General features: G+C 55.9%; 1 protein-coding gene across 1 annotated transcript in view; it reads right to left on the reverse strand.

Moving 5' to 3' along the window:
- Positions 1 to 24: 24 nt before the first annotated feature.
- LOC119100630 (kielin/chordin-like protein) overlaps positions 25 to 13,423 on the reverse strand; it is a 42,385-nt gene continuing 28,986 nt past the window's right edge. The window contains exons 13-30 of the mRNA XM_037223706.1: positions 12,784 to 12,896; positions 12,133 to 12,292; positions 11,569 to 11,823; positions 11,164 to 11,307; positions 10,675 to 10,815; positions 9,947 to 10,069; positions 9,499 to 9,612; positions 8,562 to 8,753; positions 7,961 to 8,164; positions 7,309 to 7,422; positions 6,257 to 6,511; positions 5,343 to 5,541; positions 4,988 to 5,055; positions 4,701 to 4,748; positions 4,431 to 4,511; positions 4,291 to 4,392; positions 2,197 to 2,397; positions 25 to 1,118 (exon numbers count right to left, since the gene is read on the reverse strand). Coding sequence (XP_037079601.1) covers positions 898 to 1,118; positions 2,197 to 2,397; positions 4,291 to 4,392; positions 4,431 to 4,511; positions 4,701 to 4,748; positions 4,988 to 5,055; positions 5,343 to 5,541; positions 6,257 to 6,511; positions 7,309 to 7,422; positions 7,961 to 8,164; positions 8,562 to 8,753; positions 9,499 to 9,612; positions 9,947 to 10,069; positions 10,675 to 10,815; positions 11,164 to 11,307; positions 11,569 to 11,823; positions 12,133 to 12,292; positions 12,784 to 12,896 — 2,735 coding nt within the window. The 3' untranslated portion in view covers positions 25 to 897. The remainder of the gene's footprint in view (positions 1,119 to 2,196; positions 2,398 to 4,290; positions 4,393 to 4,430; positions 4,512 to 4,700; positions 4,749 to 4,987; positions 5,056 to 5,342; positions 5,542 to 6,256; positions 6,512 to 7,308; positions 7,423 to 7,960; positions 8,165 to 8,561; positions 8,754 to 9,498; positions 9,613 to 9,946; positions 10,070 to 10,674; positions 10,816 to 11,163; positions 11,308 to 11,568; positions 11,824 to 12,132; positions 12,293 to 12,783; positions 12,897 to 13,423) is intronic.

The following is a 13,423-nucleotide window of genomic DNA, read 5'->3' on the forward strand; positions in this document are numbered from 1 at the left end:
ATCCTTGATAGTTTCGAGTGGCGCCACTACACAGCCAGCCAGTCATAATGCCAACTTCAGGCATCGTGATCCTCAAAACTATTGGGTTGGCGCAGATAACACTGTTCTATTCGGACGCATTCATTTTCGAATATTTTTCAAAATACATCTACGTCTGCATCTCTTACAGAACTGACCCCAAGCCCGCTACACGTCACTGTCACACTATTAAACCCTTCGTTTGAGGCATGCGATATTGCGGTCACATTCTATTTGTCTCGAAACTCTCAAATTAGAAGAATACTAAAAGACAGACGTTTATCAAGTGATCATCTCACCGGCACAAGACATGGGCCATGGTTCTGGGACTGATGACGACGCCTCAACGATTATGTACGGGTTGTATAACACACGTAGAGCCGTCAAATTAGAACCGGCATTCCATAACAGTGGTAATGCAGCTATCATATTTGGCCTGCCATAAAGTGTTCGTGCCTCGTCGCCGTGTTTCGGAAAGTTCACAGGCAAGTGACATTTCGAACTGAGTTGACCGAATTGCCTCGGCACTGGTTCGTCATTTTATGTGGTATTATCACGGTAGCCTCGAACGTACTCCGACCAGCGCATCTGACCAGCATGGCAGCGACGACTTCGATGCGAAAATAGCCTATGGTCATTAATTCGACACACGCAGCTGTAATAGTTAAATGTGAGGGTTAGTTGCTTACTGATGATATATCAGATACGTAAAATTAACGTGAGTGGCAAAAAACGACACCCAAGTCCAATTTCCCATAAGAAATAATGTTAGAGAAGACAGAAATTTTGCAAATAACGTAGGTCTTGAAAAAGGCAATCGACTGGTTCACATTATAACAGTACACTCACTCTCTTTGAACAAACGTGTGCCATCCGGGTCTATTTAACAGAGGCCCTCGCACCTTTCTGAAGGCGGCGCTTGGTTTCCATCGAGCCTGGCTGACATTTGTTGTAGCACTCCTCTTCTGTGAGGAAATTGTTCGCGTTGCCGTCGCAGCCTCCGAAAGTGAAGCTCTCACAGACCCCCGACTTGGCGTGGAAGAAGTATCTCAACAGAACGGAGTCACAGCTCCCAGAAGTAGGCGGCAGGAGGCAGAAGTCTGGAGCGGACAGGCGCGGAACCCGTTACTTAGCTCACCAAGCGCCTAGGACGTGTGGCATCTGTAAGATCTGGTCAGCAGGCCAAAGAATCAAAGGCGAAATCATTGTTCGGACTATCGTCCTCGTCTAGTGTGCCAGTATATACACAACGTTTCGGTCATTTCACGCTCCAGCCGCCGTCAGAGTCCTAGGAATGGCTGGATTATGTCTTGTTTTCGGCCATGTTCTCGTCACAACCTGCATTGTCTCACTGGCATACCTAAGATTCAAAACAGAATTCTCACTTGCGAGTCCCGTAATCTACCAACTGAGCCAACCGGGAAGGGCTTTCTTTGTCAGTTTGGCTCACCACCAACTGAGCTACTGAGCTGACAGGGAAGAGCCTTCCCTGCTGGCTCCGTTGGTAAAGCACTGGACTCACAAAATGAAGACCTTGGCTCCAATCCCAGCCATACTGAAGACAGAACTCGGCCCGTGACGTGTATGGGGCTGAAAGTCAAACAACACCTGGGGGCTAAACAGCACCTCTGACAACGGCCCGAGAGTCAAATGGCCGATACGTTGCATGCGTATCAACACACCAGACGGGAACGTTAGCCCAAACAACAAGACCATCCACAATACGAATACCTTGTCTCAATCCTTCCGCAAAACTAGTCACAAAGTGCTTGGAGCGTTCGACATCCGCGGACGATGCACAAGCTTGGAGATCTGCACCATGTGACCCATGAATGACTTGTGTAAGTTTCAACGAATAGAAGCACTTAAAAATTGTCAAGAAAGCTTATGCGCATTTCGACCCTCACATGGTTTTCGAAAAGCCCATTTCAGTGTACAACATATGACGAAAGGTGACAAAACTCGAAACTGCCGTACGAACTAAGCTTCCTCAAGAACCTTAACTGATTATTTCCCGTGTTGATAATCTAACACAGACAACTCCCGTTGCAATTAGTGGTTAAGTCGTTCCAAATTACCAACTTGGTTGACACAGGTTGGGTTCGAACAGTACTAGCTCATGACGCCTGCTCGCTACCTACAGTGCGATTTTTAAAAGGCATTACAGTCGTGGGTCACCTTGACTGTCCGTTGGGACGCAGGTGTTCTTGCATTGCTCCAGACTGACGAAGTTGTTGGCGTTGCCGCCGCAGCCGCCGTACTCGAAGCTGGTGCAGGCGCCGCTGGTGGAGTCATAGCTGAACCGTATCAGGCGCTCCGAACAGCTGCCCGCGCTGGTCGGCAGGAGACAGGCGCCACCGCTCACCGACGCCAGTGACACTGCGCCGCACAAGATAGACGTCATAGGCACTGCACCGCACAAGATCGGGCCAGTGATACTGCGCCGCACAAGATAGATGTCATAGGCACTGCACCGCACAAGATCGGGCCAGTGATACTGCGCCGCACAAGATAGATGTCATAGGCACTGCACCGCACTAAGATCGGGCCAGTGATACTGCGCCGCACAAGATAGACGTCATAGGCACTGCACCGCACAAGATCGGGCCAGTGATACTGCGCCGCACAAGATAGATGTCATAGGCACTGCACCGCACAAGATCGGGCCAGTGATACTGCGCCGCACAAGATAGACGTCATTAGGCACTGCACCGCACAAGATCGGGCCAGTGATACTGCGCCGCACAAGATAGATGTCATAGGCACTGCACCGCACAAGATCAGGCCAGTGATACTGCGCCGCACAAGATAGATGTCATAGGCACTGCACCGCACAAGATCGGGCCAGTGATACTGCGCCGCACAAAATTGACGTCAGAGACACTGCGCCACACAAGATAGACGTCAGATACACTGCGCCACACAACGCCGCACAAGATAGACGTCAGATACACTGCGCCACACAACGCCGCACAAGATAGACGTCAGAGACATTACACCACACAAGATCAAGTCAGGGACACTGCGCCGCACAAGATAGACGCCAGAGACACTGCATCCGACAACGCAGAGGTCAGGGACGCTGCACCGCACAGTATCAGGTCAGGGACACTGCGTCACACAATATAGATGTCGTAGGCACTGCGCCACACAAGATCGATGTCAGAGACTGCGCCGCACAAGATAGACGTCAGAAACAATGCGCCCGCACAAAATAGACGTCCGAGACACTGCACCGCACAGCACAGAGATCAGGGACACCGCACCGCACAAGATGGGCGTCAAAGGCACTGCGCCGCACAAAACAGACGTCAGGGGCACTGCGCCACACAACACAGAGGTCAGGGGCGCTGCACCGCACAAGACAGGGTCAGGGACACTGCGTCACACAAAATAGACATCAGAGACACTGCGCCACACAAGATAGATGTCAGGGACACTGTGCCACAAAACACAGAGGTCAGGGACACTGTGCCACACAGGACAGACATCAGGGACACTGTGCCACAAAACACAGGGGCCAGGGACACTGCACTTCACGAAACAGAGGTCAGAGCTTCTGGGACGTAAAGCAAAGCGGTACGGGACACTGGGCCGCCGAATAAAAGGGTGAGGGACACAGGGCCGCAGAACAGGGTCAGGGTTGCAGGTCCACACAAATAGAGGCCAGAGAGAATTATCTTGGGAACACTGAGGCCGGGGACATTAGATCGTGGAACAAAGAGGGTAGAGGTCAACAAAGACAGTGATCAGGGGAACCGATATCCAGTAATACACTACTAAAAGGATATGAACAAGCCGAAGGGCAGGCCGGGACACTTGGGTCGCACAATCCATAGATCTGGGACAACGAGTCTCAAAACACAACAGTAAAAAATTCAAGACAGCCCAGCACAAAGATCAAGGACATTGGGCTGTAGAGCACAGAGTGCACAGGAACGGAACCGCAGGTATCAGGGGTCAGAAACATTGGCCAGTACAACACAAATCTGTAGGATCTGATGCGCAGAACACAGCGCACAAACCCTTTGCAGAACACGTTGGTGAAGTGCACTGGATTCGAAACAGTTGGTCGGCGGAGCATAATGGTCAGAGTGCAGCTCAGCGGACAGACCATGTAGACTGTGCGACCATATAGTGATCACGTACACACAGGAGCAACTAAGCAGAAAATAATGCGTCACACAGCCTTCAGACAGGCACGGCTGAGAGAAGTCACCAGGACCAGCCTTCTGACGGCGAAAGGTGTCCAAACTTGCCGCGACCACTGACCCAGATTGCCGCCCAAGGAGGCTGCACCAGACTTCCGCCTGTCGCAAGCCGCATTGCAGTCCGCCAGAGATTTGAAATTGTTCTCATTTCGCTTCGCAGCCGCTGAAGACGAACGGCACACAGCGCTGCTGCTCCGTGTCAAAAGAAGAAACGCTCCAGAGTCCTCGAACAGGGCCCTCTGTTCTTCGGAAGCAAACAAGACGGCTCCACCTGGCTGATCTCTGGAACGGTGAGAGATTCCATCTTATTAACACGCAAACGCTTCGTAAATGTAGGTTAACTACTCATCTTTGTCCGTTTAAACACGGTAATGGAAGCTGCTCGAAACCATTCCTTCCGCTGCTTTACCAATCCTTTTCCTTGAGCGTCCGACGTTTCTGGCAGCTAACTAGTTTCTCTCACGGGCTCACCTAGCAGCTCTGAAGTTTCCGAGAGGGCCCTGTACGCCACATCTTCGGCTGAAACAGGGCGCATCCGTGTTACAGCTACGGACGCTGAAATACCGGCGCGCGCGTCAGCTCTCAGCCACATATGCAAACAAACACGCCAAGGCAGAAAAATCAGGATCTGCGCCAATACAACGCACGTCAAGAAATTTGCTCCGTAGGACAAGGCGGCTTTTTCCAGGTAACGGTCAACAGGCAGTACACCGCTGTAGGACTGGATGCGTCCTTTGCATCCTCCTCCGGGTACGCACGGCATTTCCAGTCGACGGGGCAGCAGACGTCTGTCATGTAGACTGGCACACACTCGCTGTTCGCCCGGCTGCAACGGAGGGTCACCCTCTCAGCATTGCACTCGCCCTGGCGACCTCCACATCTTCACAACACGCAACAATGCCCCCGCAGCAACAGTGCAGCGGACCGTGCAAGGTTCAGCAAAGAGGCCATTTAACATCGCTGACACCTCCAGCAAGGACGGTCGATCGAGAAGCGGGTTAGCCATTGCTAGTACTACGACCAGCTCTGCTGGGTCCAAATGTAATTTACCGGTGCTGCCCCCACCTTATGCAGTGGCACCCACTGGGTTCAGGCGGGATTATTAGTACTGACCGAGAGTTCTGGTCGAGACAGTCGTTGAACCGGCAGCCGGGGCCGCCAGGGCCCTCGTACTCGGTGGTGCAGACACACGTGACGCACGGGTCGTCACGAGTCGGCATCAGCTCGCCCTCCACGTACGTGAGGCCGTCAGCCTGGCACGTGTGCCCCTGGCTGGACAGGCTGATGTCCGTCGAGCGGCGCCTGCGGGAGCCTGCGGACGGGCGCAGGCGTTGGCTTAGTCGGTCAGGCCGCGCAACAGAGCAGCCTCCACCAGCCTGATGGGAAGTCCTCTCTGTCTCGCGGGGATTTTCCTGGAAACTCCGCAGCAACGCGACATCCGACGTCAAGTACACACAATGCACTACACGTTTTACACAGCCAAAGCTGGCAGGAGCGTCTGGTGACCACACAGCACCGTACACCAGACATGCCCTCCGCGACAGACCCCCCCCCCCCTTCCGCGCTCGCGGCCGGGCCCCCACTGACCGCACTGGACGCTGACGGGGCAGCAGCGGTCGGGCCCCACTGACCACACTGGATGCTGACGGGGCAGCAGCGGCCGGGCCCCACTGACCACACTGGACGCTGACGGGGCAGCAGCGGTCGGGTCCCACTGACCACACTGGACGCTGACGGGGCAGCAGCGGCCGGGCCCCACTGACCACACTGGACGCTGACGGGGCAGCAGCGGTCGGGCCCCACTGACCACACTGGACGCTGACGGGGCAGCAGCGGTCGGGCTCCACTGACCACACTGGACGCTGATGGGGCAGCAGCGGTCGGGCCCCACTGACCACACTGGACGCTGACGGGGCAGCAGCGGTCGGGCCCCACTGACCACACTGGACGCTGCCGGGGCAGCAGCGGCCGGGCCCCACTGACCGCACTGGACGCTGACGGCGCAGCAGCGGCCGGGCCCCACTGACCGCACTGAACGTCGACGGGGCAGCAGCGGTCGGGCAGGTACAGCGGCAGGCAGCCGGCCGAGATCTGGTTCCAGACAGCGGCCGGACAGTCGACCTCGGCGCAGTCGATTTGCGGCCCCGAGCCCGGGTTGCTGGCGCACACGCAGTCACGCTTGCACGGGTCCAGCCGGCTGGCGGCCGGCACCCGCTCACCGGCGGCGTACCGCTTTCCGCGGTACGTGCAGGCGTCGTCGCTGCCCGCGTCCCGCACGTCGGCTGCGGCACGGCGGACGGCGTCAGGGTGTGGTCAACTTGGACGGCGGACGGCGTCAGGGTGTGGTCAGCTTGGACGGCGGACGGCGTCAGGGTGTGGTCAACTTGGACGGCGGACGGCGTCAGGGTGTGGTCAGTTTGGACGGCGGACGGCGTCAGGGTGTGGTCAACTTGGACGGCGGGCGGCGTCAGGGTGTGGTCAGCTTGGACGGCGGACGGCGTCAGGGTGTGGTCAACTTGGACGGCGGACGGCGTCAGGGTGTGGTCAGTTTGGACGGCGGACGGCGTCAGGGTGTGGTCAACTTGGACGGCGGGCGGCGTCAGGGTGTGGTCAGCTTGGACGGCGGACGGCGTCAGGGTGTGGTCAGTTTGGACGGCGGGCGGCGTCAGGACGGATCCGCCCCTCTGGGTTCGGTAAGGGCAAGTTGGCTGGGTTGACAGGGTCGGAAACACTTCTGAGATTTCGGCGCCTGCTGGCACGTTAATGATGTGAGTTTGACGTACGGCCTGAAGCTCCGGCTTCCTCCGCACAGAAGTGTCCGAAAGTTTCAGGGTGGTATTTCAAGGTGTTTAAGGAGTCATTTTACCTCCGTCACAGTCATGTATATATATATATATATATATATATATATATATATATATCACCGTTGGTCATATACATCCACGAACACGACTACTTGGTTGCTTGCCCGGTGCATAAAGTTGCCCCTGATGTGTCTTAGCATATCTGCGGTATGCTTGCTGGACAAGTGCATACATACTTTGACGTTACGTCATAGCAGCATTTTCAGTATACTCACGACAGTCAAACCGCGTGGGACAGCAGGCCTGGTTTTCATACACAGGCTCACAGCCCTTATCCAGGTTATTTTTGTACAGGGACCACGGACACCTTCTCCTGTCGCATTGGTTGTCTGAAAACAAACACATTCGCATCAAATGCGCGCCATTTTTGCCTTTGCTCGAAATAACACGCACACCTGGAATCTTGACGACACCTACGTCCGAAACGCTGCCCGATTTGATGGCGAGGATTTAGACGTCGTCTCCATTATCGAGTTCCCGGACAAGTATTCGAGTGCCGACTTTCACCTGGTGCTAGCGATACCAGCATGTCGTAATAAAGTGACATGTGATATAATTTGGATCACAATCACATCAAGCATCGCGAACACCGCGCTCTCCCCAAGCCATCAGTCGCGCTTGCTTGCTGAGCGCGTGAGTGCGCACTCAGCTCTCTCCCAGTCTATTCGACCAGTCCTTTAAAATGAAAATTAGGTAGTCCGTAACGCATTTGCGAACGCGAACTGCCGGCTGCGGCTGAACGCAGCAAACTTGACGCTGCGACTCACGAGATTATCAGCGCCACACGATCGCGTGGTCAATCCGACGGAAACCCGCGCCCGCCAGGAGGCCACCAGCCTTCGAGTCGACGCGCAGCGCGAATCTCACCATCACTGGTGTAGGTGCCTCCGCACGCCTGGATGCATTTCGTGAGGCTGCGGAAGTTGTTCTCGTTGCCGCCGCAGCCGGAAAAGCCGAACTGACGGCACTTGTCGGCGGCCGTGTCGAAGTAATAGCGCGGCATAACATCGAAGCAGGGGCCCGATTTCACGGGCAGCCGGCAGGCGGCAGCCCGGCTGCTCTGCGCGCCACCTAGGGGGAAAACCACAAACGTCGGCCTGTGTGCCGGGCCGGCTGTCGCGCTGGCGTTGATCGCGAGAATTTGCCATGCTCACGGAATTGTGTGTGGCCATGGAATCGGTGTGAATCTAGAATTCAGTACAACCACACCGGTGACACGAATGCGATGTACACCTCACCCACCTGGGGCGGCACTCATCCATCTGCTCTACTTCCTGGACGCCATTAACTTCGTGAGTGCCAACGTGAGGTAACCAAAAAAAAAAAACCAACCGCCAGCTGCGCCCGGATAGCTGCAAAACACCAACACCAAGGGGCGAGTCGAGAAAGCAACAGCTTATTTAAAAATAAACGAGGCAAACGCGCCGCGCACGTGCATTGCTCGCCCCGTCGACCGCGCGCCACTGACCTGCGGCGCAACGCTTTCTACACTGTTTGCGTGTGCGGAAGAGATTGCGCGTGCCGCCACAGCCGCCGTAGATGTAGCGTCGGCACTTGCCGGCGGCTGCGTCGTACGTCCAGCGGCGAATGAAGCCATTGCACGGATCGCTGTCCGGCTCAATCGGCGGCAACTCGCATACCGCCAGTTCCTTGGCGCCGCCTGCGGCGGGAATGGCGTGCGTTTAACACCAACACCGTGTCCATTGTGCGTGTGCGTGCGTGCGTGCGTGCGTGCGTGCGTGCGTGCGTGCGTGCGTGCGTGCGTGCGTGCGTGCTTGCGTGTGGATGTCACAGGGGCATTTGTCACAATAGCCTTTGGTAAGCAGATGTACGAATCTTGAAACGATGAGCATCAGATGTCTGTTATGTAGGCCAAGAGCCTTAAGTTGTGACTTAGTACAGTAAGCGACGCAAGAGGAACACGACACCGAGTGAAACTTCTTGGAAGAGAGGGTTACGCGTGCAGCAAGCCTCAGTTGTGAACAACTCGTCGCAAACGAGATAGGCGTGGAGTGCTGTTGTACCGGTATACAAAAGAGTTACTCTACAGTGCTATAGCACAAGGCCAACAGCCCCAATGAACTCTGAGCCCAGTCGTTGCTGAGCCCGTGATAGCAGTCAGTGCGGATGCCCCTTGAAAGGCTTTCCATAACTTTGCAGTAGAAATGCCCCGGGCTAATTTCATCGTCCAGGCGTCCAGCCAGATGAGCTCTCACTGCCAGTCGGGTCAGATGGGACAGTCCTCTATCTCGCACCTAGTATCGCTGGGTTACGAGTCCAACATACTTCCCCTATATCAGAAAGACGACAATGATATTTCGAAACCTCAAACAAAGGCGCCGGCCGGAGTCGCCCACACCAGTGTCGTGTTACCCGTGCCTTGCGACCGCCCGTGTCGACCCTACCTTTGTTGCTGGGCTTGCCAGGTCCACACTGCTTCAACGTGCAGACCGCCCGCCCGCCAATGCAACGGCATCGGTTGCAGTCCTTTCTCCACACCGAGTCCTCTCTGCATTCACCTTAAAGGAAGGGCCGGAGACGTTATCACCGCGCATGCATTGAACTGTGTGTATGCACTTGGGTTTCCCACTTGCGCACTCCGAGAGCTAGTTCCTTCTCGCTAGTATTTTGTAAAGCAAACGCGCAACATAATCTTCGTTCCCAAGAAGTAGGAGACATGTTCTGAAGAATTCGTCAAGACACCATGCATACACGCTACGGCCGATCTCTGCGTCCATGACATCTGAGCTTTGCAAACATCGCATCCGTCCCCAGCGCCAGTGTAATAAGTCAGTGACACAGATATGTTCACTAAGTGAACCAGTGCTGGAGCAGGAGGAGCAGAAGTCTCACCGGTAACCTCGTCGATGAAGCTGATCTTGGATGGACACAGCATCTTGGTGCATAGGGGCCGACCCCTGACGCAGTCACAGGTGTTACAGTCCTTCTTCCACACGCTGCCCTCGAGACAGGTGGCTGAAATCAGCACGAGCATGCGTCCAAACGTTTGGAATGGATGACGTTCTGGATAATATATCGGTCGGGTGTTTAGCGCTTGATGAGCCCCATCAATGTTCAGTTCCTCCTGCAATGCTCATATTCAAATATCACAGTGGACAAGGCGATGCACTAACAAAACTGACCCCACTTTGTCAATATGAGCGATAATTTGAGGACGATTTCACACGCACACAAATCGGCGAGTCTGCCCCGTCGGCGCACGGGTCGCGCTCACACTACAATGTCACACGATAGCAAATATGTCTGCATGGCTGGCACTCGGTTCACGCTTGCAGCTCCCCCCCCCCCCCCCCCTCCTTGCATCCGTCAGACTCGCCCTGTTACGCCATAAGTCGCGTGACGTGACGCGGCCCCCCGGTCTACAGCTGATCATGGCCTAGGACGGCCCAGACCCATGCGGCATGCCGAAGCATGGCCGCGTGATGCTGGCCGACCGCCGGTCCGGGAACGCGAACACGCAGGGCACTGAGCTACGTACTGAAACCGATGGCACAGAATACAGCCAGTACTTTCTAAGACACGAGCCCATACCATGATACCGGGCCTGCTCCAGCTCTCACCACGCTCGTTGGCCTGCGGGACAGGGGCGTCAGACTGGGGTTGCTCCTTGGCGCACAGCTTCTTCGTGCAGGCCGGCTCTCCGTTGATGCACGCGCAGGTGTTGCAGTCCTCTTCCCAGGCAATGCCCTCTAGGCACGTATCTGCGGCAGACAAGGCAGGCCGTGAACGGCGGAAATGCATTGGGCACGCTGGAAAGGCGCCTGAGCTCGGTATCGAAAAAATGCTAGCATGCACGGTGCACAAACGAAGTATATCGCACCACGCAACTCAGACCGACGGCGACAAGCCATCCCTACACCACCATCGCCGGCTGAGCGACTGAGGGCTCCGCACATAAGGTGCGGAGTGCGCGTCAAAAATCACGTGCCATCGTCGTTCAGCTGGCCGACGCAGAAGAAGAGGCCCATCCGCCATTTGACCCTTCCGCATTGGTCACTTGGCCAGCGTGAGCGACGGCCCGAGGCGCAGCAGAACAGCGCATGACTGACCCGGCTTCATGCACAAGGCGCCGCAGCCGTTGGAACAGCACTTCTCGTCGTCCGGGCACATGTCGTCTCCGTTGCAGCCGTTGAAGCAGAATCCTAGCGTTCCCGGAGGCACGTACGGACACTCCCCCGGCTTTTTGTTACCACCTGCGGGCAGGGCCAGGGTCAGGATGTCGGCGGAGTTAGCCAGGACACGGGGGGGGGGGGGGGGAGTCACGAAAGTAATGACAAAAATATCGTCTGACATATCCTTTTGGACCGTTGGGCGACTTACAATCAAACACACACATAAAACTTTATGAAAAGCTGAGCAGCGCGTGGGATAAAGAAAAACGTTGAAGGCCTCCGGGCATTTCGCTTAAGGCTCCAAAACGCACACGTGCCTGCAGGGCCGTCTCCCGACCTCACCTCCCCGTTCGAAGCCGACGCACGCCTTCTTGGTGCAGGAGACGCGGCCGCCCTGGCAGCGGCACGTGTTGCAGTCATCCTTCCACTGTTCGCCGTCGTTGTCGCAGGTGTCACCGTCGGGCACGACGAAGCGCACGGGCACGCCGGGGCGGCCGCCCTCCGGACACGGCCGGCGCGTGCAGCGCGGCTCGCCGCCGATGCACTTGCAGCGGTTGGTGCACTCGTCGATCCACTCTTCGTCCTCCGTGCAGGGCCCTGCGGCGAGCAGAGGAGCCAATAACGAGGTCCGTCGGGCAGGAATCAGAGGGAGACCTTCGACGGGTGTGGCGATGCCCGTGAATGGGGTAGTATGCCGATTGAGTATGCTCAAGGAACGGGTCATATTGTTGGCGCCACCTGCTCGCATACAGACATAGGATTGGCGAGTTGCTACTATGACTTTTTTGAAACCCTCAGTCCAGTTCACTACCACTTGAGTTACATATACCTCCTCTTTCACCGAGCAGCAACGAGGCTCACATCGGCGAGGAGCAGCAGGAAGTTTGGGGGGAAGCGGCTGCTGACCTTCGTCACGGATGGGTAGGTCCATCGGGGTGCAGATCTGTTCGGTGCACTGGACTCGACCCTCGGTGCACGTGCACCGAGTGCAGTCTTCTTTCCACGTGCGGCCCTCTGCGTCGCACGCTTCCCCTGCCTTCGGAAGATCCTCCACCCGTTCACCGGCCTGCGCGGCACATAACTTGTCATACCGCGCCCTGCACGTCATCCGCGAACATCGGACACCTCTCACCGGCATTTTACCAAAACTGCGCCACTCAGGCAACACCCTCCACTATTCCAGCATTTTTAGGAAAGATTACACGCTTTTAGCGCCCGAATGGGCTCAGTTACTGGCATCACTTGGCTGTCAGGCTGCCGAGCTGGAGTAACGCGGAGCCAGCTGGAGCTAACAACTGGAGCTAACAGCTGGAGCTAACAACTGGAGCTAACAACTGGGGCTAACAGCTGGAGCTAGCAGCTGGAGCTAACAGTTGGAGCTAACAACTGGAGCTAATAACTGGGGCTAACAGCTGGAGCTAACAGCTAGAGCTAACAGCTGGAGCTAACAGCTGGCAGGAGCCAACCTTAAGCAACAGCTCCGGTCGGCGAAAGCTGTGCCTTTGCAGGGCAGGTGGGGCATGCCGCACCACGAGCACACGGCAGGAGTTGGCTGACCTTCTTTCCTGGCGGGCACGCCTTGAGGGAGCAGGCGGCCTGGCCGGACGAAGTGCAGCGGCACGTGTTCTCGCACTGATCAGTCCACTTGGAGCCGGGCAGGCAACGAATCCCTGTCACACGCAACAAAGGGCACTGAATTCAAAGCTGAGAACCACGTGCAGTACCTCATCGCACGTAGCACGAGCGGGTTGTGTGACGGCAAATATCGCTTTCAGTCACGAGGAAGCAGTGACACTTTCATGGTCGATGTAAGGTTTATTTGAGAAAAACCGTACCTCAAACCAACATGATAGATCACTTCTACAGTCCCAATAGTATTGCGTCAATTTGGCATGATTACACGGACAGTCCCACAGCACTGATGACTGTGGCCCGGGAATCCACGCAGAACTCACGAACGCTCACAATGAAGTTAACAGGAATATAAGAACCATGGAGTTCGAAGCTAGACTTGAATCTCACTAGCCTGGAGGTCTAAATCCGGTCCAGACCTCCCTGATCTATACGGTCAAACCTGTCCCTGACCTCAATAACCTGAAGGTAAAAACTATACCTGTCTCTCCTCCCTACCTGACCCTTCCTAACGCCAAGGTTTAGACCTGGCCGCGACCATCCCTCGCTTGACGAACCAAACCTG

The sequence above is a fragment of the Pollicipes pollicipes genome, unplaced genomic scaffold (assembly GCF_011947565.3).
Source record: "Pollicipes pollicipes isolate AB1234 unplaced genomic scaffold, Ppol_2.1 Scaffold_4881;HRSCAF=5763_pilon_pilon_pilon, whole genome shotgun sequence".
Classification (NCBI taxonomy): Eukaryota; Metazoa; Arthropoda; class Thecostraca; order Pollicipedomorpha; family Pollicipedidae; genus Pollicipes; species Pollicipes pollicipes.